Source organism: Oncorhynchus kisutch, linkage group LG11, assembly GCF_002021735.2.
Source record: "Oncorhynchus kisutch isolate 150728-3 linkage group LG11, Okis_V2, whole genome shotgun sequence".
In the NCBI taxonomy this organism is placed as follows: domain Eukaryota; kingdom Metazoa; phylum Chordata; class Actinopteri; order Salmoniformes; family Salmonidae; genus Oncorhynchus; species Oncorhynchus kisutch.
Genome location: NC_034184.2, coordinates 46,965,859 through 46,993,294, shown reverse-complemented (window position 1 = coordinate 46,993,294; position 27,436 = coordinate 46,965,859). Strand labels below are relative to the sequence as shown.

The 27,436-nt window shown below is 41.8% G+C and overlaps 2 protein-coding genes across 4 annotated transcripts; one reads left to right on the top strand and one right to left on the bottom strand.

Annotated features, from left to right (window-relative positions):
- Positions 1-256: 256 nt before the first annotated feature.
- mocos (molybdenum cofactor sulfurase) lies at positions 257-26,613 on the bottom strand. 3 transcript variants are annotated; one of them, XR_002256498.2, is made up of 19 exons: positions 26,381-26,613; positions 23,751-23,840; positions 20,458-20,524; positions 19,684-20,328; positions 19,457-19,533; positions 18,983-19,182; positions 18,670-18,786; positions 18,174-18,560; positions 17,766-17,928; positions 16,031-16,118; positions 15,661-15,785; positions 13,862-13,970; positions 13,458-13,599; positions 13,267-13,371; positions 2,200-2,347; positions 1,585-2,095; positions 1,142-1,306; positions 506-581; positions 257-379 (listed from the first exon to the last, which is right to left on the bottom strand). XR_002256498.2 is itself a non-coding variant. In XM_020494973.2 (16 exons), the coding sequence occupies exons 1-16, from the start codon at positions 26,523-26,525 to the stop codon at positions 12,852-12,854; spliced, it is 2,304 nt and encodes a 767-aa protein (XP_020350562.1). In that variant the 5' UTR covers positions 26,526-26,610; the 3' UTR covers positions 12,516-12,851. The 3 variants fall into 3 exon arrangements, 2 of the variants coding, with proteins under 2 accessions (XP_020350562.1, XP_020350561.1); XM_020494973.2 differs by lacking the exons at positions 257-379; positions 506-581; positions 1,142-1,306; positions 1,585-2,095; positions 2,200-2,347 and adding an exon at positions 12,516-12,944 and having other exon boundaries at positions 19,684-19,813; positions 20,063-20,328; positions 26,381-26,610; XM_020494972.2 differs by lacking the exons at positions 257-379; positions 506-581; positions 1,142-1,306; positions 1,585-2,095; positions 2,200-2,347 and adding an exon at positions 12,516-12,944 and having other exon boundaries at positions 26,381-26,611.
- On the top strand, positions 8,461-12,787 carry LOC109899601 (serum amyloid P-component). Its single transcript, XM_020494974.2, has 4 exons — positions 8,461-8,621; positions 10,346-10,403; positions 11,016-11,118; positions 11,363-12,787. The coding sequence occupies exons 2-4, from the start codon at positions 10,346-10,348 to the stop codon at positions 11,880-11,882; spliced, it is 681 nt and encodes a 226-aa protein (XP_020350563.1). The 5' UTR covers positions 8,461-8,621; the 3' UTR covers positions 11,883-12,787.
- Positions 26,614-27,436: the final 823 nt, after the last annotated feature.

Sequence of the window (27,436 nt, the reverse complement as noted above, 5' to 3'; positions counted from 1 at the left end):
TATTATTCTACAATGTAGAAAACAGTAAAAAATAAAGAACAACCTTTGAATGAGTAGGTGTTCTAAAACTTTTGACCGGTAGTGTAGTCTGGATGCAATCAGGCATCCGAATATGCATAAGCAATGTAAAGAGATATGGTGAATGAGTGGGGAAATGTACATTCTACACAAATTACTTTGATAAAAACGAAGAAAAATGTGTGTGCCTGAGGGGAAATACACTTTCATAGAGCCAGAGATGAACCACTATGGTGACAAATATTTATCATCTAAACCATGTGACCTCTCACCTCACTGCCTGTAGAACTGTTCTTCCTAACCAGTCCCTCAACAGCTCTCTGATTGAGCTCCAGCCTCACTGGGTCAGAGGAGATAAAGGCTGGGAAGAGATAGAGGGATGGAAGAATCAGTCATTCGACAAGTCAGTTAAATAAAGAGAGCATTGATAAGCTAAAATGTCCATCTCCCATCCATGGAGAGACCTACTATATATACTGTATTTTACCATCAAGAGGTCTCGGATGTAGCGAGGTGGGGTGGATTGGCTCATCTCCTGGTCAGTAGGGGTGAGCGAATCATCACTGGTTCATACACACACAGGACAGGGACATAGAGCCTAGTTAATACAACACTACTACAGAGAGAAATGGCATCTTTTGTAGGCACTAACGCTGAAAATAAAGTCTATGGTAAACAAAGGTTTGGGAGATTTTGTATGTTTTGTTCTATGAGATAGTATTCATCCGTGTTTTTGTAATCATAAAATGCACATAAAGGCGTCATAATTCATAAAGGTCATGTTAACTGACTGACATTATCTCGTATTACAAAACACATAAGATCTCCTAAACCTGTGTTAACCTCAGACCTCATTTTCAGCATTTATCCCAAAATAATTTTCTTTCCCAATAGAAATGACTGAACAAACCAGAGGTAAATTATCTGTTTTTTAAGATTACAAACTGGCGAGCTCTATACCATGCCTTCTTAATTGCCCATGGGAAGATTAAATACGTTGTAGTGATTTGAATGGGAATCTAAAGCTTCAGTCTCATAGACAACATCATGTTAATAAATGTAGTGCGTAACAAGAGGTATTACAGAGTGTTAGGGCTTTGAGTATGATAATGCTATCTCTTACCTATCCAGCTCTGAATCTGGGTCAGCTCCTGATTTTTGGGCCAGTGAAGCAGCCTGGGATGGTACAACCTGTGCGGATACAGTCTGCCCAATCTGTCATCAAGCGGCTCCGTTTCTTCATCAGCCAGTGATCATCCTTGAGAGCAGCTCCTTTTGTCTCCTCATCCTAAGGGAAAGAAACACTGAACACACACCCTTCCCTGTGTCCTACACAGGACTCATAACAAGGCAGCCATAGCCTACTGTAGGGGTGCACCTCAACAGTCTACAGTGGCTTCCTCTATCCCTGATCTGAACAGCAGATAGATCAAAGCATTTGGGTATTTGTTTTCACCCGTCCAGTTCATTCAGATGAATATGAGCAGAGAACAGAACAGAATGACAGTGAGCCACTTCAGACTATTGAGATGCACCCAAAACCTTGGGTAAGGTGCCACACTGAACCTCGAATTTCAGCTTGGCTCCATTGAGGTCCATGCAGGAGTGGAGACACTCCCCCACCACCATGCCCCTCACACGCACTACGCTGCTATCCAGGTGGCTCTGCATCTCTCCCAGCATGAACTGTAGCAGTTCTGACAGAGGAAAGGATAGAAGGGTCGTGATCATGAAGCACCAAACAGGAGAAAATAGTCTTCAACAAGACGGAACTACATGGACACTTCCCATAACAAAATGTTAAGGATTTTTGTTGTTGTTCATTTCTCAAATGAACACAACCCGGAGGTGGACAGGTCAGAAAGTAATGTGAACAGCTCTGATCGTGTGACACAGTACTGTGTCGTAGTGTATCCGAGCGTAGCTCCTGTAGCCCTGTATCACTCAGTCGTCCCACACACAGCAGCAGAGCCCGTCTCACATCAAGCTGCTGCTCCAGAGGGGATTGGGTGATGACAAACCGTTCCTTTTTGTCCTTCAACACCAGGTTCCCCATGATCCTGGACCTCTGTTGGGCCTAGAGGAAAAAATAACACTTTTACATTATGAGAGAAAGAGATTGGACAAAGACGCAGACAGTTTGACACCTTTTTATAACCTCTACCCATCCCCTTCCCTTACCTGTTGACAGCCTGCACCTGCCCAGTGATCACACTCTCCAGCCAGCACTCCAGGACCTTCTCCAGAAGCTTCCAGCACACAATCTGCCACACCATGTCTGAGTGAATGCAGGAGGAGAAGCGAGGTGCCAGTACCTCAAACACTAACCCTGCAGAAAGAGACACAAAATTATGTAACTCTTTTGATGAATGGACAAGTGCAGCAGTTGACAATCATCAATGCAGGAGAAACACATATTGAATGCAGCCTTGCTTACCACTGTGTCCCTGAACACAAGCCTTCCCCAGTGCATGGGCTTCCCCAGTGCATGGGCTTGCATGGTCTTTTCCACCGGGTAACAACACAGTGTATTGACAGTGAGTGACACACAATAACATACATGTTGGATGTAGACAGTTAAAGTTAAAACAACCATAAGTAGGCCCTTAATCAGAATTTACTATACTGCATTACTGCATTACTATCTTCTGCATACAAACAAACCTCTGAGCTTGACTGACAGGTTCTCTCCAGCGCAGTCTAAGGATGTTTATAAAAGCCAATTAAACTGCCAATAATCAAACAAGTATAATGGCAAAGTTTAGAGCTTGTCAGTGAAGTGTAACCAATGTTTTTTCCCCCATATAAACATGTATCGTTCTTGTATCATATCTACATACGTATCGGGTCGTCCTGAAAAGGAAAGATAACCCCCCAGTGGATATTTATTGTTTAGAATGTATTTTATGTTTTAACATCAGTTGCGCAAAAAAAAAAAACTGTTACATGACATACCTTGTGTAAGAGCCCACCAACACCATGCTAATCTGTGAGAAAAAAACTACAAGCAAAAATTTGCCTTGCATGGCAACATGTTGTAAAAACTGTTCTGTTGATATTATCCTACCATGACGGTTAACAGTTATGCCACTGATATGACAGTAATATCACTAGCTAGCTATTACTGTTGGTTGGGCAAACTAAACAACAACAAAATGGAGATGCATGCCAGCAAAGCCACTACACAACACTACATAATAATTGCACTTAATTGCACTGTAACAGTGACAAAAGGTGCCTACAAACTGTTAGAGCCTACATAAAGCTGTCCCAACAGCAGAGCTTTCTTTTCAGCTCCATGGAGTGAATCCTTACCACCGCTACACCTGGCTATCAGCGGAGCCTTGTCTGGCAGCAAAACAGTTCAGCCTCCTTTACTGCTTAAAAAAACACAGCTGATATGGCTGACTTGCTTAAACAAATGTGGTTTCTAATGTACAAACTATGGTATAAGGGAACAATGAGCGGATCAGAGGCAATCCACAATGTTGATTAAGACATTAATGAGTGAGCTAGGATGGACGTAGTCAATATAACAATTTGTTCAGAACTTTTGAAATGTACAGTGACAGAATTCAGAACATGGGCCATTCTTATAGTATTCTCTCTGTACACCAAGTCAGAACCGTAGGATAAAAAAAGGGGGCATATAAGCAGACAAGAAAAGCACTTACATTCAATGATTCAATTTCTCTAAAACAGCCTATAGGCTACATGTGCACCACTAAGTCAGAACAGTAGGCTAAGTTATGAGGGGGAAAGGGACAAAATTGTTATGGTGAGAGGAACACTAACAGTTTACTACACAACATACACTTAGTATTACTTTCTACGCTACTGTATACATATCTCCCTGGCATATTACATAATTTATGCAGCAGCAGCAGTAGCATACAATACATTTTTCTAGTTTGTTGTGCTATGCACATTTGAATAGGAAGGTGGCGCGGCGGTCATCAAAGTCTGTAATTCTCTGGATTTATGGTGCTCTCAAGACAACTGGGAACTCGGAAAAAAAACAAGTTTTAATCATGAGATCATGGATCTTCAGGTCAGAGCTCTAGAAAGAGGCCCGAATTCCCGACTTGGAATTATCTTGCCCATTGTGTGTTGCGAGTAAATGTTTAACCTTTTAAGCTTGGGAAAGAGACCCTTAAACCCAGACTTGGACCACACGCCCTCTCCACTGAATAGCAAGCTAGTGATTGCTTTGCAAAGCTTGCAGTTAGCCACTGATCCCTTCCAAATCACTCATTGTTGAATTTGCGATTTCCAACGTGTTGTGTAATGTTTATGTCCAATGGCCAATGAGCACAGATACGTTTTATCTATAATTTCTCTTCATATGACAAGGATTGAAAAGGATTTGCCAGTAGATTGTTGACTTGATTCATGATGATTTTTAAAGTTTGATGTTGACATGATCAGTCCAATCAAAGCTACTGTAGATATGGGGCCTCCCGAGTGGCGCAGCAGTCTAAGGCACTGCATTGCTAATTTGCGGCGTCACTACAGCCAGGGGTTTGATCCCAGGCTGTGTCACAACTGGCCGTGACGGAGTCCCATAGGATGGCGCACAATTGGCCCAGCGTCGTCCGGGTTTGGCCGGAGGGGCTTTACTTGGCTCATTGTGCTCTAGCAACTCCTTGTGGTGGGCCGGGTCTATGCAGGGAAGGTGTTGCTAATGTTTTGTACACTCAGTGTATAATGTTGGGTTTAGGCCTATGTCTATGATTTACTACTACCGTAACCTTTTTATGCCAGTAAAAGTACATGTCGGATATAAAAATATCATGACATTTTCCAAATGTCCACAAAACAAAATATGCTAGACAAGGTACTGTAGGGTGTTTTTGTGTGGGTGGTAACGCTGTTATCCACAAATAATGATATAACATCATATCTAAGTAAACTTGAAGTGACGTGATGACATGTTGTCTGGTACCACTATGACTCGTTGGAAACCATGCAGTTTATTAGGCTCCAGATGAAATAAGTTAGGAACTTCACAGGATGGTGAAAGTGCAAGGTGATGCTCCTTTCCAACAAATATTGAGGGTCTAATGCTGTATTCAACTGGGAACTCTGGAAAAAAACAAGGTCAAATCATGACATCAGTGATCTTCACGTAGGAAAGTCAGAGCTCTAGAAAGATGCCAGAGTTTCCGACTTGGAATTTCGAGTTGGGTGACCCTTCAGAAAGACTTTTCCCAGTCGGAACTCGTTTTTTTGCAAGTTCCCAGTTGTCTTAAAAGCACTGAAGTCGGAAGTATCCCAGTTTTTTGGAACGCAACATTTTTCTGGTGACATGATCATCACTGTTTGGCTGGCAATTATTTTGATTTATTCAATCTCTCTCTTTAGTCCATAATAATATCATTTTTTAGACTATACGTGCACTCTATCCAACAGTGCGCAGATGTAGCCTATATGCGCTCTGTTGGCTAGAGTTTAAAATGCAATGGAAACTAATGTAAATTGCATTGTCTATTCAGGTACATGGGAACTTAACCTCAAAATGTATTTTATGTGCACTACGTCATCACTCCCTTACAAAAATGTACCACGGTACTACTATGGTATTTTCATTCATACAATGCTACTAATATGGTTCTTTCACTTGCAGTGCATTCGGAAAGTATTCAGACTACTTCCCTTTTTCCACATTTTGTTACGTTACAGCCTTACTCTAAAATGGATTAAATAATGTTTTCCCCAATCTATGCACAATACCCTATGATGACAAAGTGAAAATAGGTTTTTAGAATTTTTTGCAAATGTATTAAAAATAAAGAACATAAATACCTTATTTATGTAAGTATTCAGACCATTTGCTATAAGACTCGAAATTGAGCTCAGGTGCATCCTGTTTCCATTGATCATCCTTGAGATGTGTCTACAACTTGAGCTCCGAGACAGGACTGTATCGAGGCACAGATCTGGGGAAGGGTACTAAAAAATGTCTGCAGCATTGAAGTTCCACAAGAACACAGTGGCCTCCATCATTCTTAAATGGAAGAAGTTTGGAACCACCAAGACTCTTCCTAGACCTGGCAGCCCAGGCCAAACTGAGCAATCGGGGAAGAAGGGCCTTGGTCAGGAAGGTGGCCAAGAACCTGATGGTCACTCTGACAGAGCTCCAGAGTTCCTCTGTGGAGATGGGAGAACCTTACCTCAAGGACAACCATGTCTGCAGCACTCCACCAATGAGGCCTTTATGGTAGAGTGGCCAGATGGAAGCCACACTTCAGAAACAAGATTCGCTGGTCTGATGAAACCAAGATTGAACTCTCTGGCCTGAATGCCAAGCGTCACGTCTGAAGGAAACCCTACGGTGGAGTATGGGGGTGGTAGTATCATGCTGTGGGGATGTTTTTCAGCGACAGTGACTGGGAGACTAGTCAGGATCAAGGGAAAGATGAATGTTGATGAATCCTTGATGAAAACCTGCTGGGGGCAAAGGTTCACCTTCCAACAAGACAACAACCCTAAGCACACAGCCAAGACAATGCAGGAGTGGCTTCGGGACAAGTCTCTGAATGTCCTTGAGTGGCCCACCCAGAGCCCGGACTTGAACCCGATTGAACATCTTTGGAGAGAACCTGAAAATAACTGTGCAGCGACACTCCCCATCCAACCTGACAGAGCTTGAGAGGATCTGCAGAGAAGAATGGGAGAAACTCCCCAAATACAGGTCTACCAAGCTTGTACCATCATACCCAAGAAAACTCAAAGCTGTAATCGATGCCAAATGTGCTTCAACAAAGTACTGAGTAAAGTTTCTGAATATTTTTTGTTTTTATTAATTTGCTAAAATGTCTAAACCTGTTTTTGCTTTGTCATTATGGGGTATTGTGTGTAGATTGATGAGGAAATAAACAATTTAATCAATTTTAGAATAAGGCTGTAGCGTAACAAAATGTGGAAAAAGTGAAGAGGTCTGAATACTGAATAAGTCTGAGATCACCATGCGCAATGCCAAGCTTCGGCTGGAGTGGTGTGAAGCTTGCCGCCATTGGACTCCGGAGCAGTAGAAACATGTTCTCTGGATTGATGAATCACTTCGCCATCTAGCAGTCCGACAGATACACAAAGTGAGGTCCATATAGAAATGGTTTGTTGAGATCGGTGTGGAAGAACTTGACTGGTCTGCACACAGCCCTGATCTCAACCCCATCTAACACCTTTGGAATGAATTGAAACGCAGACTGCGAACCAGGCATAATCGCCCAACATCAGTGCCCGACCTCACAAATGTTCTTGAGGCTGAAATGGAAGCAAGTCCCCTTCAGCCATGTTCCAACATCTAGCGGAATGCCTTCCCAGAAGAGTGGAGGTTGTTATAGAAGCAAAAGGGGGACCAACTCCACACTAATGCCCATGATTTTGGAATGATATGTTCAACAACCAGGTGTCCACATACTTTTGGTCATGTAGTGTATATGGAAGCCAAATGTTTGGCATTGTGTAATCATTTACAGTATTTAAAGTCAAGGGTGTTGCCCTTTATTCAGGCCCGCAGAGGGAGCCGCTTGCTCTAGTGTTTGCTTCAAGCACTCTCATTCTTGAGCAAACCTGCCTAGTAAGGGTGCGTTCGTAAATTCCCTCAGGATAACTGATTAATTTAACAACACTCAACACTCCTTGAATATGGCCAGTGTCAGTAAACGTCAGTAAACGTCAGCAAAAAAATTAGGAACAGGGGAATCTGATAACTCTCTGAATTTACTAACGCATAGAGCGAACTCTGGCTCTCCAGATTGAATTTAGCAACACACCCAAAGAGAAACATTGTAACTTGGTGTTTTTAGGGATATGTTGAGAATTACAGGATGGAAATGTATCTATGAGATAAGATGACAATTTATACCTTTTTACAAGTAGTTTTTTAGTATGTTGGCTATTAAGAATTGTATAAGAGTATAGCCAAGTCATGGTAATGTTGCAATACCATAGTATTTTCCTACCATGGTAGTGACCAGAAAAACATGATAGTACCATGGTATTTATTTCATTGTACTACCATGGTACATTTTTGTAAGGGCGCACAGCATTTTATCAGCAACAAGCCATTGTTTTTATAGATTTTAGAATATTCGCATGAAAATCTGTTGCCAATTGGATGGAAGCCTAGATAATGTGTTGTTTTGTATGTGTTTATATAGAATATAATAGAATCCACTATGATACAAATACTTCTCTATTTTATTATTTTGTCAAAAACCTGATCCATCAGGTTTTGACCCTAAAGTCAAGGGAAATTGACTCGTTGAAATTGATAGAAAAATAGTCAGCTGATTGAAAAGAGGATCAGAAAGTCATAAAAATACCACCATACAATTGCAGATACATTAGAATGCTGTGTTAACACTTTCACAACCCCTACTGTCGCATGACTAACAGTCATGCGGTCAGAAAATCACCCTTTTTTTGTGTGAAAGTGCATAACTTGCAAAAATGTAATTCCTGGCAGCCAGGGGCCTTTTACATTATAACCAACTCGCTTGCATAACTAACCTATTTCACAAAGACTGAAGATGAGCATTTAAACAACAGGAGAACGAATCCCCTAAGATAAATCCTTTTTTTACAAAACCGGCAAGGTAGGCAACATTATCATAACATTAAGATGACATTATTATAACATTAACATATTATTATTCTAACCACTAAAATGTGTAATGTACAGTACCAGTCAAAGGTTTGGACACACATACTCACTACAGTTTTTCTTTATTTGTACTATTTTCTACATTGTAGAATAATAGTGAAGACATCAAAACTATGAAATAACACATATGGAATCATGTAGTAACCAAAAAAGTGTTAAACAAATCAAAATATATTTTATATTTGAGATTCTTCAAAGTAGCCACCCTTTGCTTGATGACAGTTTTGTATACTCTTGGCATTCTCTCAACCAGCTTCATGTGGTGTCACCTGGAATGCATTTCAATTAACAGGTGTGCCTTGTTAAAAGTTCATTTGTGGAATTTATATTCTTCTTAATGCGTTTGAGCCAATCAGTTGTGTTGTGACAAGGCGGGGGGGGAGACGGGGGGGAGACGCAAAAACCACCAAGTGGTTCATGTGCAGCTGCAAAAACCACCAAGTGCTGTGATGAAACTGTCTCTCATGAGGACCGCCACTAGAAAGGAAGACCCAGAGTTACCTCTGCTGCAGAGGATAAGTTCATTAGAGTTACCAGCCTCAGAGTCCAAATTTGAGAGTTTTGGTTCCAACCACTGTGTCTTTGTGAGACACAGAGTAGTGAACGGATTATCTCTGCACGTGTGGTTCCCACCATGAAGCAATGAGGAGGAGGTGTGATGGTGTGGGGGTACTTTGCTTTTGACACTGTTGGTGATTTATTTCGAATTCAAGGCACACTTAACCAGCATGGTTAAAACAGCATTCTGCAGCAATATACCATCCCATCTGGTTTGCGCTTTGTGGGACTATCATTTGTTTTTCAACAGGACAATGACCCAACACACCTCCAGGTTATGTAAGGGCTATTTGACCAAGAAGGAGAATGATGGAGTGCTGCATCAGGTGACCTGACATTCCAGGTGAAGCTGGTTGAGAGAATGCCAAGTGTGTGCAAGGCTATCATCTTAGGTGTCTACTTTGAAGAATCTAAAATGTATTTTAATTTGTTTAAACATTTTTTGGTTACTACATGATTCTATATGTTATTTCATAGTGTTGATGTCTACACTATTATTCTGCAATGTAGAAAATACTAAAAATAAAGAAACTCTTGAATGAGTAGTTCTGTCCAAACTTTGACTGGTACTGTATATGTGTGCATACACTGAGTATACAAAACGTTAAGAACACCTGCTCTTTCCATGACAGACTGACCAGGTGAAAACTATGATCCCTTATCACTGGTTAAATTGAGACATGGATTGTGCATGTGTACCATTCAGAGGGTGAATGAGCAAGACAAAATATTTAAGTGCCTTTGAACAGGGTATGGAAGTAGGTGCCGGAAACCGGTTTGTGTCAAGAACTGCTCAACAGTTTCCCATGTGTATCAAGAATGGTCCACCACACAAAAGACATCCAACCAACTTGACACAACTGTGGGAAGCATTGGAGTCAACAAGGGCCAGCATCCCTGTGGAATGCTTTCGACACCTTGTAGAGTCCACGCTCCGATGAATTTAGGCACATCTGAGAGCAAAAGGGGGGAGTGCCACTCAATATTCGAAAGGTGTTCCTAATGTTTGGTATACTCAGTGTATTTGTGTTAATGTAATGCAATTTTCTATTTAAAAAAAAGGATGTGTTTTGATTGGATTACATTTTCTTTCTATAGATGGAGAGACTCTTTCTTGTGCATGTTCTGTTTACAATGTGCTGGGCTGTGCCTCAAGGTGAGAAGTCTGACCATTTATTCCTAAATCCAAAGCCTAAAGTTTGTCACGCTACAATAGATATATTGTCTCTGTATTTTATTTATTCATGTATCCTTTTTCCAAGACAGAAAGTAGGTGCCAAGGTAGCCTAAAGATCTTGAGAAAAAAGCAATCAGTCTATTTTTAGGTTAGAACAAAATAAACAGTCATTCATGCAATTATTAATGATTGAATTAACTCTCTCAAAAAGTCTCCTGACAATACTGTCTCCACATGTCGAATATGATAATTATTCAGATCTAAATGGCCGACATGAGAAATTTACATCAGAGCATGTATTGTACTGTGGGCTCCTGAGTGGCGCAGCGGTCTAAGGAACCGCAACTCAGCGCAAGCGGCATCACTACAGTCCCTGGTTTGAATCCAGGCTGTATCACATCCGGCTGTGATTGGGAGTCCCATAGGGCGGCGCGCAATTGGCCCAGGATTGTCCGGGTTTGGCGGTCATTGTAAATAGGAATGTGTTCTTAACTGACTTGCCTAGTTAAATAAAGGTTCAATAAATATATATAATTTGTTCATCATACAGAGGCTACCAGTATTTACAATGTACTCTCTCTGTCTCATCAGACCTCTCAGGTAAAATGTTCACATTTCCAAAGAAGTCCGACTCTGATCATGTGGGGCTAATACCAAAGGAAGAAAACTATCCTTCTGTGACAGTATGTCTCAGGTAATCAATGTAGTATTCAATACTTCAGTATGTGTCTGTATCTAGCATTAGAAAGCTGTGCAATGCATATTGGCAACAATACTATGGTGTGAGCAGCAGTCAAACGTCTTTGAAATATTTATATTTCAGTGGTAATTCTTAGTAAATAAGTGGGTAATATTTTTTGTTGTTGCATTTAGTTCATTTCAGCCACAAAATGAATTTCCAAGGCTTAGTTAATGTGTGTATTATGAATTTCATAAAGGTATTTCACAGATGTCAAGAGGGCGTTTTCCATCTTTTCCATGGCAACTCCGACAAGCACCAATGACTTTCTGTTGTTCAAAGAGTCCAATGGTGACATGGAGCTACATGTTAGATATGTGGGAAGTACATTCACAGGGCTACCAGATGAGCAGAACATGTGGATGGCTCTGTGTGGGAGCTGGGACTCAGTCACCGGACTCAGTCAGGTTTGGATCAATGGGAAGCCAAGTGCAAGGAAGATAGGATACACTGCTGGGAGTGTGCTGAATGGAAAACCCATCATAATCCTAGGTCAGGAGCAGGATTGTTATGGTGGAAATTTTGATAAAGGACAATCGTTTATTGGTCAACTCACTGATGTGCACATGTGGAATCATGTTCTGTCACCTTGTGAGATCCAGCGCTTCACAAGCGACTTAGATTTCACCCCTGGGAATGTACTGAACTGGAGGTCCCTTGAATACACGATTAATGGGCATGTTGTTCTAGAAAACAAGCAAACACCCTGCCAAGAATGAGCAGTGTCAACCAATCATTCAGCGTTGTTGAGAAATGTTGACTACAATCAAACATCTGAATATGCTTGTGTGTCTATTCACAACTATCCTGCAAATCATCATAAAAAGTGTTTTTCTAATCAAATCAAGAAACACATTATATTCTTTCCTAAAGCAATATCCTCCAATGAATCTAATAAAATTACACTCTTTTTGAAATTGTGTATTTCAGTGCAGCCTCATTGCAAGCCCAGTCTGGGGACAGAGGGGATGGCAACATGGTTGGGAACGGTGTGATACATTTTTTAAAGTTGGCACCCGGGTTAAAGGTCGAATTCAGACGTTTTTTAAAGGGCAATTTCTCACGGCAAGAATTTTGCTAGGACTGTCTGGGTGTGGTCTGAGTGGGGAAGGGAAAACTGAAAAGTAGCTTTTATTGGCAGAGAGGTTTGGAACTTTCTTATTGGTCTATTGACTAATTTACTGCCAAATTAGTCGGGCATGGTGACATCACCATGCAAGGCCAAAACTCCACCCCACCAAAACAGCCTGAAATTTCAGGCAGTCAGTTCAAACAGCTCTTACACTAAAAGGGCATTATCATCATTCTCACTATTCCACAGTATTATTCCAACTTCATAGTGTGGAAATATATATATAAAACACAGAAAAATCCTGTTTTTATTTGGGTAAGCAAACATACTTAATCCACATGTTTAAGGACGAAGTTAACCAAATCAGTTTTTCAAAGATAAACCCACTAAAATACAGTTTTGTTTATTTACAAAACATTAAAATCAGGTAAACTTAAAAGGTTCAGTAATTGATTTACACTTCAGTCTGAATGAGCTATGTTATTTCCTGGGTTGTCTAGCAATATGCAAAAACTTACGCAAACACTTCAAATAAATTGAAATTGTATCCCATGCAATGTTTGCTTAACATTTTTCATGGTCCAGACAAACGAAAACACATCTGGAATTGGTAACCTTATGACATTTCAGACTTTACAGACGAGCCAACAGTTAGGGTAGAATTAGAGTCTTCCAGTGATTGGTGAACCAGGTACACACCAAATGTCACCTAAAAAACAATCAGAACACATTTACAGCATACTTACTGAATGGGCAAAATGGACATTGTATCCAAAATGAGTCATTTTGGGATAAAGGATACTGTGTACTTTCTTTGTGATTTTTCTTTGTTTTCTATGTACTCTGGCTACCTCCTATTCTAAGGTCAATAACACAGACCGTTGCAAATGCAGTCCACCCAATAGTAAGTCAGATGGTGTGTCATAGGATATTGTCACACACTGAAATTAAACACAACTTCCCCGCTCTCTCTCTCAATCTCTCTCTCTCTGTCACACACATACACACTGCAGCAGTTGTTTTACACTGACCTTCCCCTTGCGATAGGCAGAGAGAGACAGAAGAGGCTCCTTGGTCTTGGCTCCTGTGCTCTGATCAACCCCGATCATCTGGCATCTGCCACACCGACCTGCCACCTTCACATCACAAAGAGATGATGCAGTTATAGCTTTACATTACCATTTCAGTAATAAGTGTCCCCGTTTATGATCTGCATCCTCACCTGGAAATGGGTATTTCCAATAATCAAGTGTGACCAATCATCTTCCTCAAATGGCTCCTTTCCAGAGATGACTAAATTGGCCCGAAATCGACTAATAAGCGTCTGGGTGTCAAGAGGCTGATGGTCATCAGAGGATTCCTGTCTGTACCACAGTGGTTAGATGGACCACAAGGAACAAGAAAAAAAGGGTGGCTCACATTAATAAAAAATAATTGATCATTCAAATGTAACTGACAGACATTACCTGGGGATTGTTGTGAATAAACTCCCTGCTATCAACCAATCAGCATCCAGGATTCAAACAACCCATTTTATAATGCAGAATTTAGTATGTCACAAATTTCAAATGTCCTCCACCAAGAATGAGCGAGGCCCTCAGGCAATAATAACATGTTATACTATACCTGTTTGTGATATGTCTCTGAAGCAAATCGACACTGGCACGGTTGACTATTAGGTACTGGGCTTCATTCACCAATGAGAGGGCAGTGGACGAGACCTCTGGGGCAAGTCCTTATGCATTTAAGAGGGCAAAGAAAAGTCCAACATTCATGCATACAAAATATACTGAACAAAAATATAGATGCAACAGTGTTGTTCCCATGTTTCATGAGCAGAAGAAAAAAAATTCCCAGAAATGTTCATTACTCACAAAAATTGTATTCCTCTCATTCTGTGCACAAATTTGTTTGCATCCCTGTTAGTGAGCATTTTCCAAGTTAATCCATCCACCTGACAGGTGTAGCATATCAATAAACTTATTTAACAGCATGATCATTACACAGGCACACCCTGTGCTGGGGACAATAAAAGGCCACTCTAAAATGTGCAGTTTTGTCACATAACACAATGCCACAGATGTCTCAAGTTTTGAGGGAGCATGCAATTGGCATGCTGACAGGACAGCAGGAATTTCCACCAGAGCAGTTGCCAGAGAATTTAATGTTAATTTCTCTACCATAAGCCGCCTCCAACTTCGTTTTAGAGAATTTGGCAGAACTCCCAACCGGCCTCACAACCACAGACCAAGTGTAACGCCAGCCGGGACCTCCACATCTGGTTTCTTCAGCTGTGGGATCGTCTGGGGGGGTACTTCTGTATGTAACAAAGCCTTTTTGTGGGGACAAAACTCATTCTGATTGGCTGGGCCTGGGTCCCCAGTAGGTGGGCCTGGCTCCCAAGTGCGTGGGCTTACCCAGATGGTCATGCGCCATCACAATCTTCAGTCTCTTTCCCACTACTCTCTCCTCTATTATCCTATCATCTCTCCATTCTGCTAAATCCTTCTCCCTCTCTCAACATCGACAAGACGGAGCTGCTCCTCCCGGGGAATGCCTGCCTTCTCAAAGAACTCTCCGTCACGTTTGGGAACTTCCCAGTGTTGCCCTTCCAGAGTGCAAATAACCTTGGCGTGACCCTGGTCAACACCCCGTCGTTCTCTGTAAACATCAAAGCAGTGACTCGCTCTTGCAGGTTCATCCTCTACAACATCCGCAGAGTACAACCATGCCTCACACAGGAAGAGGCGCAGGTCCTAATCCAGGCACTTGTAATCTGCCGTCTGGACTACTGGAACTCGCTGTTGGCTGGGCTCCATGCTTGTGCCATCAAACCTCTGCAACTTATCCAGAACACTGCAGCCTGCCTGGTTATCAACCTTCAAGTTCTCCCAAGTCACCCCGCTGCTGCGCACACTCCACTGGCTTCCAGTTGAAGCTTGCATACACTACTATGGTGCTTGTCTACAGAGCATCAAGAGGAACTGCGCCTCGCTACCTTCAGGCTATGCTCAAATCCTACACCCCAAGCCAAGCACTCCGTTCTGCCACCTCTGGTCTCTTGGCCCTCCCACCCCAACAGGATAGCAGCTCGCACTAAGCACAGTCCAAGCTCTTCTCTGTCCTGGCACTCCAATGGGGGAACCAGCTTCCCCCTGAAGCTAAGACAGTAGAGTCCCTGCCCATCTTTCTGAAAGCACCTGAAACCCTACCTCTTCAAAGAGTATCTTAAATAATCCCCTCCTCACCTCGAACTGACTTTGCTGATAACTACTGTGATATGGGGCTGTCCCATCTAGCTATCTTAAGATGAATGCACTAACTAACTCGCTTTGGATGAGAGCGTCTACTAAATGACTAAAATGTCAAATGATACTCAGGTATTGCATCTGAAATTAAGTTTACCAAGGACATTTCCCTTTCACCTTTTTCATGGCCCTTTTTCATGTCGCGACTGAAATCAGGACTTTGCCTTATCAAACGACAAGGCTGTCCAAGGAACTCTGAGAGCCATGATGCAGCTTCATCGCCACAGTCCACTGTCTCCACCCTTGGGATGGAGAGAATACAATAACAACATTTCTGAATCAAGGGGATGGTCAAATATCCTTATTTTAAATGATCTGTTATAACATCTGAAGGTGACTAAAAGGCATTGGAAAAAAATACTCAGTGGCAGACCAATGATTGTGGGAAAATGCGTCAAAATTAAACATGTCATTCTGATGATACATGTCTTTCAAGCCTACTCTACAAAGACATAGCTAGTAGTTTAATTTAAAAAAGCCAACTCACCTGTCACCACACACCATGTTTTGACACACCCTATGACTCTGGGGTGGCTCACTGTGGTTTTTCAAAGGGACACAAATAGTGTTCATTCCTGAGAGAGAAGAGGAACTCTTTTATTTCTGAAAATGTGTTACTGAAATGTATTTGACGGGTGCTGCTGAATAACTGACGTGTCACAATAAAACATTTTATAAATATATATATATATATATATATATATATATATATATACTCAGTTTATTAGGTACACCACCCCTTTCACGAAAATGGTTCGCTCCTAGAGACAGTGAGTCACGTGGCCGTGGCTTGCTATATAGAACAGGCGGACAGGCATAGAGGCATTCAGTTACAGTTCGCTTGAACGTAAGAATAGGCTAAACGAATGACCTAAGTGACATTGAGCATGGTATGATTGTCGGTCTAGGCGTGCCGGTTCCAGTATTTCAGAAATGGCCCGGCATCCTCTACTTCTCACGCACGACAGTGTCTATCTAGGGTTTACCGAGAATGGTGCGACAAACAAAAAACTTCCGGTCAGCTGCGGTCCTGTGAGCGAAAACAGCTCGTTGATGAAAGATCGAAGGAGAACGGCAAGAAGTGTGCAAGCTAAGGCAAATAATGGTGCAGTACAACAGTGGTGTGCAGAACGGAATCTTGTAATGCACAACTCGTTAGTCCTTGTCATGGATGGGCTATTGCAGCATACGACCGCACCGGGTTCCACTCCTAAAGGCTAAAAACAAGACAAAGCAGCTCCAGTGGGCACGCGATCACCAACACTGGACAATTGAGGAGTGAAAAAACATTGCCTGGTCTGACAAATCTAGGTTCCTGTTGAGTCATGCTGATGGCAGAGTCAGGATTTGGTGTAAGCAGCATGAGTCCACGGCCCCATCCTGCCTGGTGTCAACAGTACAGGCTGGTGGCAGTGTTGTAATGGTGTTTTTCTGGCACACGTTAGGTGCCTCAATACCAGTTGAACAATGTTTCCATGCCATGAAAAATTCAGGCTGTTCTGGAGGCAAAGGGAGATCTTTGATGTTATGGTGCTATTTTGCTTCCACCGGTCCAGGGGCCGTTGTTAAGGTCAACGGCATCATGAACTTTATCTAGTTTCCAGGTCATTTTAGCCAAAAATCTGGTTGCCCTTGCCAGGAGGTTGAAACTTGGTCACAAGTGGATCTTTCAGCAAGACAATAACCCCAAGCACACATCAAAACAAAATAATAAATGGTTAATTGAACACAAAATAAACATTTTGCAATGGCCATCTCAGTCTACGGACTTTAGACCCATTGAAAACCTGTGGTTTGATTTGAAGAGGGCAGTCCATAAGCGCAGATGAAAGATATCAAGGAGCTGGAAAGATTCTTTATGGACAAATGGTCTAAGATCCCTCCCAATGGGTTCTTCAATCACAAAAAAAGGCTCAGCTCTGTTATCCTTGCAAGGTGAGGTATGGGAAGGTATTGAAAACAGGGGAGCCTAAAACATTATTACTTGTTAAACAAAATGTCTTTCTCTGGGCAATTGTATTAGTATAAAATTTACAATTTAAATTGACATTACATTTACATTTTAGCAGACACTCTTACCCAGAGCGACATACAGTAAGTAGTGAGTGCATACATTATTTATATAATATAGCTCAGATTTGAATAATTAATTTTATAGTATTTTTTGCACATCCTTGTCAGGGGTGCCACAACCTTCGGAACTGACTATATAGATGTCTGACCTGAGGCCTGCAGGAGCATCGTGTTTGAGGGCAGGTAGATCTGTGGATGAATGAGGCATAAGCGTGGTTCTCTCTTTTGGTTCAGACACACTCTATTACCATTCACCACCATCCAGCCCCGGTCATGGAGCAGACCCAGAGCACCCACTGGCCAGTCAGTCACCTGCATAAACACATATCACAATCAAAACACTGAAGAAGTGAGAAATCAATTAATAGTACTGCTAGGCAAACACACATATTGTATTTGTGTTTAGTTGATGAAATAGTACTTCTTACAACTAATATCCAACAATAGGTTTTTGATACTTTTATCAAATCATAATATGGGTATTTGGTGAACCCTAATCATTTGCATTGTGGATTTAATGACAGCCAAACAATATTAAAAGTGAAATGTGCTCAAACCTCAAACGCTGCACAGGATTTGATTGGATATATGTAAATGTTAGTCAGAGTCTGGGCCTTCTCATGGCTCTTTGCATCTTTGGTGATGGCCTTCCCTCCACGTTGGTTCACAACTAGATCTGTAGATGCATGCTCTCTCTCATCTATGTGGTCAGGTTTACCATTGGTAAGCAGACATTGACTGGAACCTTTAGAAGAGGTGTTCGATTTCAGTCTGTCTAGTTTATCTTGGTCCACTTTTACTGGTTTATCCACAAAGCAATCCGCAACGAAGTTCAGGAAGTTTTGGCAGTCCTGGAAGGTTGACATGTAGCCGAAAGATACACGCACAGATCCCGTTGGACGGTCGTCTACCAGGTCTATGTTGTCTCCACAGACATGACCCGCCTTGAAGAACCCAGAAGAGGACATGACAACAGTATATTAAGATGAAGAATGATCTTTATTGTCTTTTGCACAAACACATGTGCAATGACACTTACAATTCATTGCTCACCTGTAGGTTGCTCTTCACCACTTGATTGGTGATGCCAAGGAAGAGCTGACAGGCACCTGTGTTGCAGAAGCAACCTGTCCGCAAATGGATATTAAAAAGACTAGCCAGCTTGTCCACCTGAGGAGACGAGAAAATGGAAAATGGCTAGACATTTAAATCAATCAGCAGAAATGTAAGACCAAAAAAAATAATTGCATTCATAACACGCTTAGGCTTTGTTAATTATGAATCTACTTCTGTGTGGATGTGTGAAAGAAATAAATGCAAAAAAAATCTCGGGCGCAGTAAATAAAATAAGCTAATTTGAGTGGACCTGAGAGTATCCAATCATTTGTCCATGACAGTCCATCAAGTTGAAGTTGAGGATGGCTCCCTGTGTGCTCGGGTTCTCAAACTCACTGTCGGAGTATATCTGAGCAACCGGTTGTCCGTTGCCATGGCAAAGACTAGACAGCAACATGTAGGTATAGCGTGTTAAACCAAATGTATGCAGCTGGATCTTGTCCATACCTCCTGAAGGAGAAAGAAAATGATACTGAGCTGCAATACAATAGCAGAAGGGTTTCATTGACTCATTTCAATCTCTGTTGAATATTGGTCCTCTCCTTACTGATGTTAAAGATTTCTGTCAAATTGATTTAATGAACAACCACTCAACCATTTGAAAATGATTTAACATTCAGAGTTCTTACTTTGATACTTCATGTAACGACAGATGATAGTGATGCATATTGATGCATCACTTTTTGTTTCATCCATGTCTTTTAAATTATTCACATGTACATACCTGTGAGCGTGTGGAGAGAATCAAAACTATGATTTAGAGCAATGATGTCTAGGAAAGAGACGGTGCCATCTTCAAACCTTAATCGAGAACAAAACCACAAGATGTATCACACAAAAAAAAATCCCACAAAATATTCTCTCTCTAAGCCTTGCTCACTCAACTTCATAAATCATATTTGTTCATTTACACGTGCATTATTAAATTTCAAAGCTCATGCAATAGTTTACCGGCTAGACATATTTGACGCTGGCACATAATAGTTATCCCCTGCTAGGTAGGCCGCTGCTGTCCCCCCACCAAAATACGTCTTTCTTAGGAGGGCAGCTGTATCATTCCGGACCAGGAGAGCCCCTAAACCTGTGGGGAAGCCAAACATCTTATAGAAGGAGAAGGGAACAAAGTTAGCTGAGTGCTCCTGCAGATCCAGAGGAGAGCAGCTGGCAAAAGAGGCAGCATCCAGCAGGACGAACCACCGGCCCTTGCTATCACACGCTGGGTAGAGCTGCCGCGCCTGGATGCCCCTCACGTACCCCAGAGGGTATTTTCTGCCAGAGAAATTGCTCTGTGCTGGGTAACAGAAGAGGTGTGGTGTCTGGCAACTGCTACCTTCACTCTGGTCCACATCTTTGGCTCTGGCCTCTATCTCCTCGGGGGAGACAGGTAGAGAAACTACTCCCAGTGCTGAAATAACTCCTCTGATACCAACCACTGAGGTATGGTTATCGGTCAGATAGCAGAACTGACTGGCTGGCTCCGCAGCAGTGGGAGGCCTCCAGGGAAAGCTCTCAGCGACTAATTTGAGAGCCGCCGTACTGCCAGACGTGAAAATCACTGAGTATTCGTCAGGAGTGGTGTTAAAATGCTGCAATATCCTGGAAGAAAATACATTTCCGTTCAGTACAGGGCCTCAATAGAGGAGGGCATAAATTAGTGGTCACACAGTCACATTCATTAGGATGGTATAATGGTGATGAATTATTTCTGTGAACGGAGAGGCTTACCTGTATCTGACATGCTCCACTGTGTCATGTGTCAGTCTGCTGCTAGGGTTATGGCTGTGAGGGTTGCCTAAAAACAAAAACATTAGAAGAATATATTGAAACTATTTCTCAAGCTAGAATTTTGCTAGAACTGTCTGGGAGTGGAATGAGTGAGGGGGAAACTTAAAACTAGCTGTTATTGGCAAAGAGGTTTGGAACTCTTTGTTATTGGTCTATTAACCCATTTAAAGCCTGGTGATGTCACCAGGCAAACCAAACACCAGCACATGCACATAGTCTGATTTAAAAGGTCCTGTGTAAAATGCATTTTCAACCAGCAACTATCAGGAGATAACATCGATGAAATGTTTTCACACTTGTACAGTGTTAGTGTCATCAGCTGTTGTACAATATGATACAAAACACAGGAAAACTTAATTTGAACTCAACTGGGCAACAAAAAAAAAAATTGTTGACAAAAATACTTGTACATTGCAATTGGCTACTTGGCCAATTGCAAAATTAGAGGACTAAGTCAAACAAACACAGGGCAAAACGTCTATAAACAAATCTGAGTTCGGCAGAGCTATAGCCTAGTAACAGGGAATAAAACCAGAAAAGGAAATTATTTGAGGAACAGAACCCGAACCGGAAACACAAGTGAACTATACCCCAGAACAGTTATTTTAAAAGAATGGGAACCAGTTAATAACATTATTTTACATTCCAGGCATTTTTCCCCAGCCCCCTTACTCTGTCACTCACAAACATATTACAGTGCCTGCCTGCCAGCTGGAAATCTTTGCCAGAGGGTGTGCATGTGTGTGTGTTGGGTACCTGGCCCTCCCCTCTGAAGCATAGGTTACTATAGCCTACTGCAAGGTTACACGCATTATTCAGAAATTAGGGAGAGATGTTTAAAAGAATGGATTAACTTTTTCAATGGTAGTTAAGGAACCTATAGCTATCACGTTTCACATTGTATTTATTAACTACAAAAAGCTAAGACGTGTTTTTAATTATAGTTCTGCTCTGCACACACAACAAGCTTGTAAGTTAGCTAGTTAATGTTTGCTCTGGTCCAACGTTAAACCAACTCGGAAGTTCAAAAACGTTCAAAGTTTGCTGGATCGCCATCTTGGGCTGGCGAGCACCTGTTTTAGGCTAGTGGTAGGGCCAAGGGCATGTGTAGGGCTGGGCTGAGTTAGAGCGGCAAGGTTGATGTGCGTCAAGCCTCCCTCTGCCCCGACTCTGTGATGCCTGGTTTCTGGGCTGTGCGTTCCACAGCGGTGTAGCCTGACTCAGCTGTTTTGTACATTTGATGGCGCACTCAGCCGTGGGGCTGAAGAGCATTACGGGGACCACTGGGAGCTTTCTCAGCATCCTTCTGGTGTCATTGGACATTGGGGCTTGGGCGAACCAGACCTGGCGACGAGTCACAACCACGGTGGACATCAGTCTGCCTAGCGCTCTAGTCATGATTGCAAATGCTTGAGGAGATACATCATTCAGGCTGCAGAGATCCAGGTCTGCTATGAATTCATCCACCTTAGGCATATGGTCCTGCCCATATTGTTTTGTGTCGCCCATGGCAGGTAGCATCCTAGGATCCTTGCCGTAGTGGGCAAGAGTTTGATCAGAGCCTTGGAATGACTCCTCTAACCCATCTTTAGCATTGAGAATCAATGTGTCTACAACACTGGTTGGCCCCTTTCCTTCGCAATGTTGGGCATGTCATCATCCTGGTCACTAAAGTGCCGGTTGGATGCCTGAGTGGAGAGAAGGTCATCATCCCGGCTATCTGAGTCCTGTGTTGCGTCCCCCATGCTGGAGGGTGCTAAAGAGGGCCCCGACTCAGGGTGCTCAATGGAATTCAAAATCGTTTTTTTTCTGCGCTATCTCAGAGGATAAGGAATCGACCTTCCAAGTGAGGCTCTTATTTTTTCACCTTTTTCACCTATTATATTACTTAAATCATTAACTAATATAATAGTAACCGGGGACTGTATTACAACAGCTAGCACAATATACAGTAAAAGGTAGAGAGCTACAATAATCTGGCGGGAGTTGTACAGCCCCTGCAAAATCATTTTAGGTGAGCCTAGCTATGACCACTGTGCTGGAGCTGGAGAGATATGTTTAAATGTAAGCTTATTTATGTGAAACACACACGAATGGCCGTCGTTTGGTAAGCCAAGCTAACAACACACAGTGGAGTTGGTAGACTAGCATGTCAGTAATACCTGGGGAGAGGGATGCCTTAGGGAAGGCAATGCGAATCTCACGTCTTATAGCTGGCTAGGCTAACAACCTTCCTGGACGCGGTTATCTAGGGAAGTGACCCATTCGAGTTATAAATAGTCGAAGGACGACTAGTGCCCGGTGGCCTCGATAGCAATGGAGGATATCTTGACAAGGTTGCACCGGAGTACGGTGGAGAACACACACATATAAACTAGCTGGTGGGCTAAGTCAGCACAACACAAGAAAGCCCGATATCCTCTGATAAAAGGGATAGGTAGGGGAGAGCTGTCACACAGCATCGGAGGGCAAATTTCGCGCTCTGACACACAGGTCACAGGCTGTTGGTGACAGACTGACAATACACACAACTCACACAGAGTTTACCTACCGGGACCTGGGAAGATGCAATCTGAACAACGGGAGCAGCGGAGCAGTCAACTTGTGCTATACAGCTCCGCTGAATTTGCGAGAATAAATAAGAGACAGTGCATGGTAGAGCCTGGTCTGCCATTTTATATGAACACTGGGGCATGTCCTCCCATGCTGTCAGGTCACTGGTGTGACTTTGTTGTTATACCTCGACCTGTGTGGAACGTGAGGGATATAACCCATACTATACTGTCAACCATACTGACGGTCTGAAAGGTATGACGTAGAACTGGTCGGAGCAGTGGAATGGAATGAAAAATAATTATGGTTCTGTTCGGAACTAAACTAGTGGAAAATAATTTGTTACCCCAACAAGTAGCTCTCCATGAATAAGGAGAATGGGGATCCTAAAATTACTTGCCCTGACCTGGCATACACCATTCACCATCTTTAAAATTGTACATTCTTAATAAACAGTGATAATAATACGCTTGAATGGCAATAGTATTGTACAATTGACATGCAATGGCCAATATATTACTTGTTAATAAAAACAAGAGCATAATTTACATAAATAGTCCAAAAATGTATTTAGCAATCCCAGATTTCCCCTTTAATTAAATGACTTTTTACACTTGTAACAATTCAGCACATTATATCAGTTGCAGCTAATTATATTTGGTATGAGAGGAAATACTCACCATATACATTCGTGCAGATATCCTGATAGAATTCTCTCACCAATGACTCAGGATATAGTGTTGTTCCAGCATGATCCAGGTATGTAATGCCTGTCGAAAAGTTGGTTTTGAAATTAGAGAAATTTTTATCTGGATATACCCTGCTGAACCCTGCTGAAAAAAAAACTGTTCTAAAAAAGAAGCTGGTCAGTGCTGGTATGATGCTAGTCAAGCTGGTCTGACCAGCATGGTCACTCTGGTTTAGCTGGTGACCAATCTTTGCTGTGTTTTGGACACTGGCGACCAGCCTTCACTGTGTTTTGGACACATACCAGTTTATGCTGGTGATGCTGGTATACCAACATGGTCTTGCTGGTTTTGCTGGTGAACAGCCTTTGCTGTATTTTGGACACATACCAGCTTATACTGGTGATGCTGGTAAACAAGCTGGTCTGTGATGGTCTAGTTGGTCAATCTGGTCTGATCACACCCATTATTATCATATTCCCCAGCATTCTCTATTGCGGTTTCATTTTTACAATTGTTTGTTTCAATATATTTTTTGTTTGTTGTGTTTGTGCATGTACATTGAGTGATTAATTAATATTATATTACACAAAGATACATCACAGAACTGTGGGAAAGGAGTGTTTGTCAGGTGAGGGTGAAGGACACTGTCTACAGGTGTCCTAGCTAGCTAATTACCGGTGGGTGGCGAACCGCCTCCCACCTGTGTACTGGGGTCCTAGCTAGCTAGTACACAGTGTCTTTCGACCCCAGCCTTTCCGAGAACCTCCCCTCGGTGTAACGTTAACAGAACTGCGGGAAAGCAGTGCTCGGCGGGTGGGGGCAAAGAACACTTTCTCCCGGTGTCCTGGATAGATAACTACCGGTGTCGCCCCCGCCTCCGGCCTGTGTATCGGAGTCGTAGCTTAAACATTGACCAAAAGAACACCCACATGCAGGAATGCCCTGAATTGCAGGCCCCAAGCACACCCTTCTTGTTTTTTCAGCAGGGTTATCACTTATGTGCATCTAATAACAACATTGTCATAAGAACACAACAACATATTATGGAGGACCAAACCTGCTGAAATTATAATTAAATAAAGTAATAAATACATGCACACATAGATTAATTAATTAATCCACACATAATTAAAAAAATGAGCAAGCAAATACAAAAACACTGACTAAAATTCTCTATTCTCTACATATCTGTACGTATTCAATTATTTATCTAATTGTTCAAACTTTAATTAATTTGATAAATTTATATCTTTTTTGTATTTCTTCCTCCAATATCATGAGGAGGTTTCAATCAAACTTCTGTGGGTGGTATCTAACACACCATTGCTTGATCAATGTCACAGCACGTGGGTGGGTATAATTTGTGGAACGTTCCAACAGGAATCTGTTCCAAAAACTTGGTAAAGTACAAGGTTGACAACAAACAAGGCATACAAAGTAGCATGATCAATTCGCCTAGCTAACTAGCTGCCGAATAGGCAGCAATTCACCACATAGCTTATTCTTAATGTTTGTCCATAGGCTACCAGAGACATTTTTCGGAATAAACGTGGTAAGTGAAACCCTAATGAAACAGCCCACTCCCTACCCGGTATTTTATTCGGCCGCTATACAACTCCGTATGCGTTGTTTGTTGGCAACCTTGTTATTTACGACGTTTTTGGAATAGATTCCTGTTGGTACGTTCCGCATTTTATACCCATCCGCAGCACGTTGCATGGCTGTTTTTGAACCACCTATGTGAAGCTAGCCACAATAACGATTAGCCACAATATTAGAATTTGAGGATTGCCTTCAAAATAAAAGTCCAGAATGGAAACTGACGCAAACAGATACAAATAGGGGAATCATGCCATATTTGAACTGGATAATAATTAAACGTTTCGAATGTTGTTATATAAATTCAACAAAATACAATAATTGGTTAATTTGAAATTGCACTGTGGATGTATTAGACTTCAGAATTGTATTGGGGCATACTGTAAGCTCACCAGTCAATCTACTGTGTATTGAATGTTCATATTGCAATGTACAGCTTTACCTATCGATCTTGGCTCCATGAAATGAGGTATCAGCCTACTCGGTGACAACCACGGAATACAACTGTTTAGAGTTTACACAGCAGCATATAACAGACTTTATCTCCAATGTCCCTCCAAAAAAGTGACATATCATATTGATACATAGCTATATGCGCTACACATTATTTTTTGGGGGGGTGCTAATGTGGAACAAAACTTTGAATAAGTGCTGTCATACTTAAACGCAGCCCAGGCAAATGTAATCGCTCAATACGCCGATCAACCAATGGTGTGTTATATACCACCCACAAAGGAAGAAATACATAAATAAATGAATAAATAATATAAATGAATAAGATGAAAGAAAGTGTGGTTAATTATTTAAATCATGAATACATTTTTTTATATATGTTTGTGTACATTTATTTATGTATTTACATATGCATTTATTTATGTATTTACATATGCATTTATTTATGGCAGATTTGTCCCTGCATAACATATACAGTAGGCAGACCTATGTTACAATGTTACATCACCGGTTTACATTGAACCAGTTTAATTTAACATAAACCCCACGCAAAAAGTAGCCCAATGTACCTTTAATCCTTGAGAACTCCCGTTCTATCACGTCTTGGAAGACACTCTTATAACCGTAATGATTCCACACTTTCTCGAAGCTCTCAAACGTACACAGTTGATTAAAATTCAACGATTCCTTCTCCATGGCCTCATGCAGTGGCATTTTCGCGTCTTGCACATGTCGAGTGGCAGTATCGAGTTGACAAAGTTCTAAATCCACACTGCATCTCTGACAGACAGTGACAGTCTGTTTTAGTAGTAGTCATTTGTATCGAAACGATTTACCTCGCATTCCCAAGACAATACGACTGAGATCATTATAGATCTGTTACCGAGAATGCAGGAAATGGAATACAACATCATATTTACATTTGAAAGTGCACCCGAATCTGTCAATCGAGACAATAAGTGGGCAAAATATAATACTGGCTAATGAAAATGAAATACTGTTGCTATTACGGATTTATTTAGTGATAACCATAACAATTCAAATTCCTATTCAGTCAATTCAAGGAGTGAATTGAAATGTAATTCAAGAATGTGCATAAACACACACACATCAATGTAATGTAGTAATGCAGAAATGCAATAATAATAATTAATTAATAATAATTTTTTGATATATGGAGGCCAAAGCACGTGGTCTGGAAGCAAGTGACATGAGGAATTCGCAGAGGCCATTATTGTCTCCTTTCCATGCAGTGAGCAGTAATTAAATATGCCACTTGCGCTTCGCTGATTCATTTCCCTTCACAATTTGGTGGCTCAGCTGAATGCAGCTCTATGGGCAGAAGGGCTGCATTGTATCCATTATGGCCTCATTATGGGTTGTAAGGGCTTGATGTGGGGGAGGGGCAGAGTAAGGGTAAAGCATCCCATGAAGACATTATGGATGTCTCTCTAAACATAACCCATGCAGACACTATAACCATAGCTCTCTCTGGACAGTGTCCTGCAGAGGAGCCAATTTGCCCTGCCCTCAGGCCTCAGCAGCTGGTGGATCTTTCCACAGAGCAACACCTCTCATGTGCCACTGAAATGGAGAGATGCAGGTTATTTTGCCCTCTGTAGGGG

Excerpts from the sequence above, each read along its gene's own strand:
- LOC109899601 (XM_020494974.2), top strand. The coding sequence starts at position 10,346 with ATGGAGAGACTCTTTCTTGTGCATGTTCTGTTTACAATGTGCTGGGCT. Across the intron at positions 10,404-11,015 it reads GTGCTGGGCTGTGCCTCAAG|ACCTCTCAGGTAAAATGTTC; the intron begins GTGAGAAGTCTG and ends CTGTCTCATCAG. Across the intron at positions 11,119-11,362 it reads TCTGTGACAGTATGTCTCAG|GTATTTCACAGATGTCAAGA; the intron begins GTAATCAATGTA and ends AATTTCATAAAG.
- mocos (XM_020494972.2), bottom strand. The coding sequence starts at position 26,525 with ATGCCACTGCATGAGGCCATGGAGAAGGAATCGTTGAATTTTAATCAA. Across the intron at positions 17,929-18,173 it reads AATCCTGTGCAGCGTTTGAG|GTGACTGACTGGCCAGTGGG; the intron begins GTTTGAGCACAT and ends GTGTTTATGCAG. Across the intron at positions 15,786-16,030 it reads AACATGGTGTGTGGTGACAG|GGTGGAGACAGTGGACTGTG; the intron begins GTGAGTTGGCTT and ends CTCCATCCCAAG.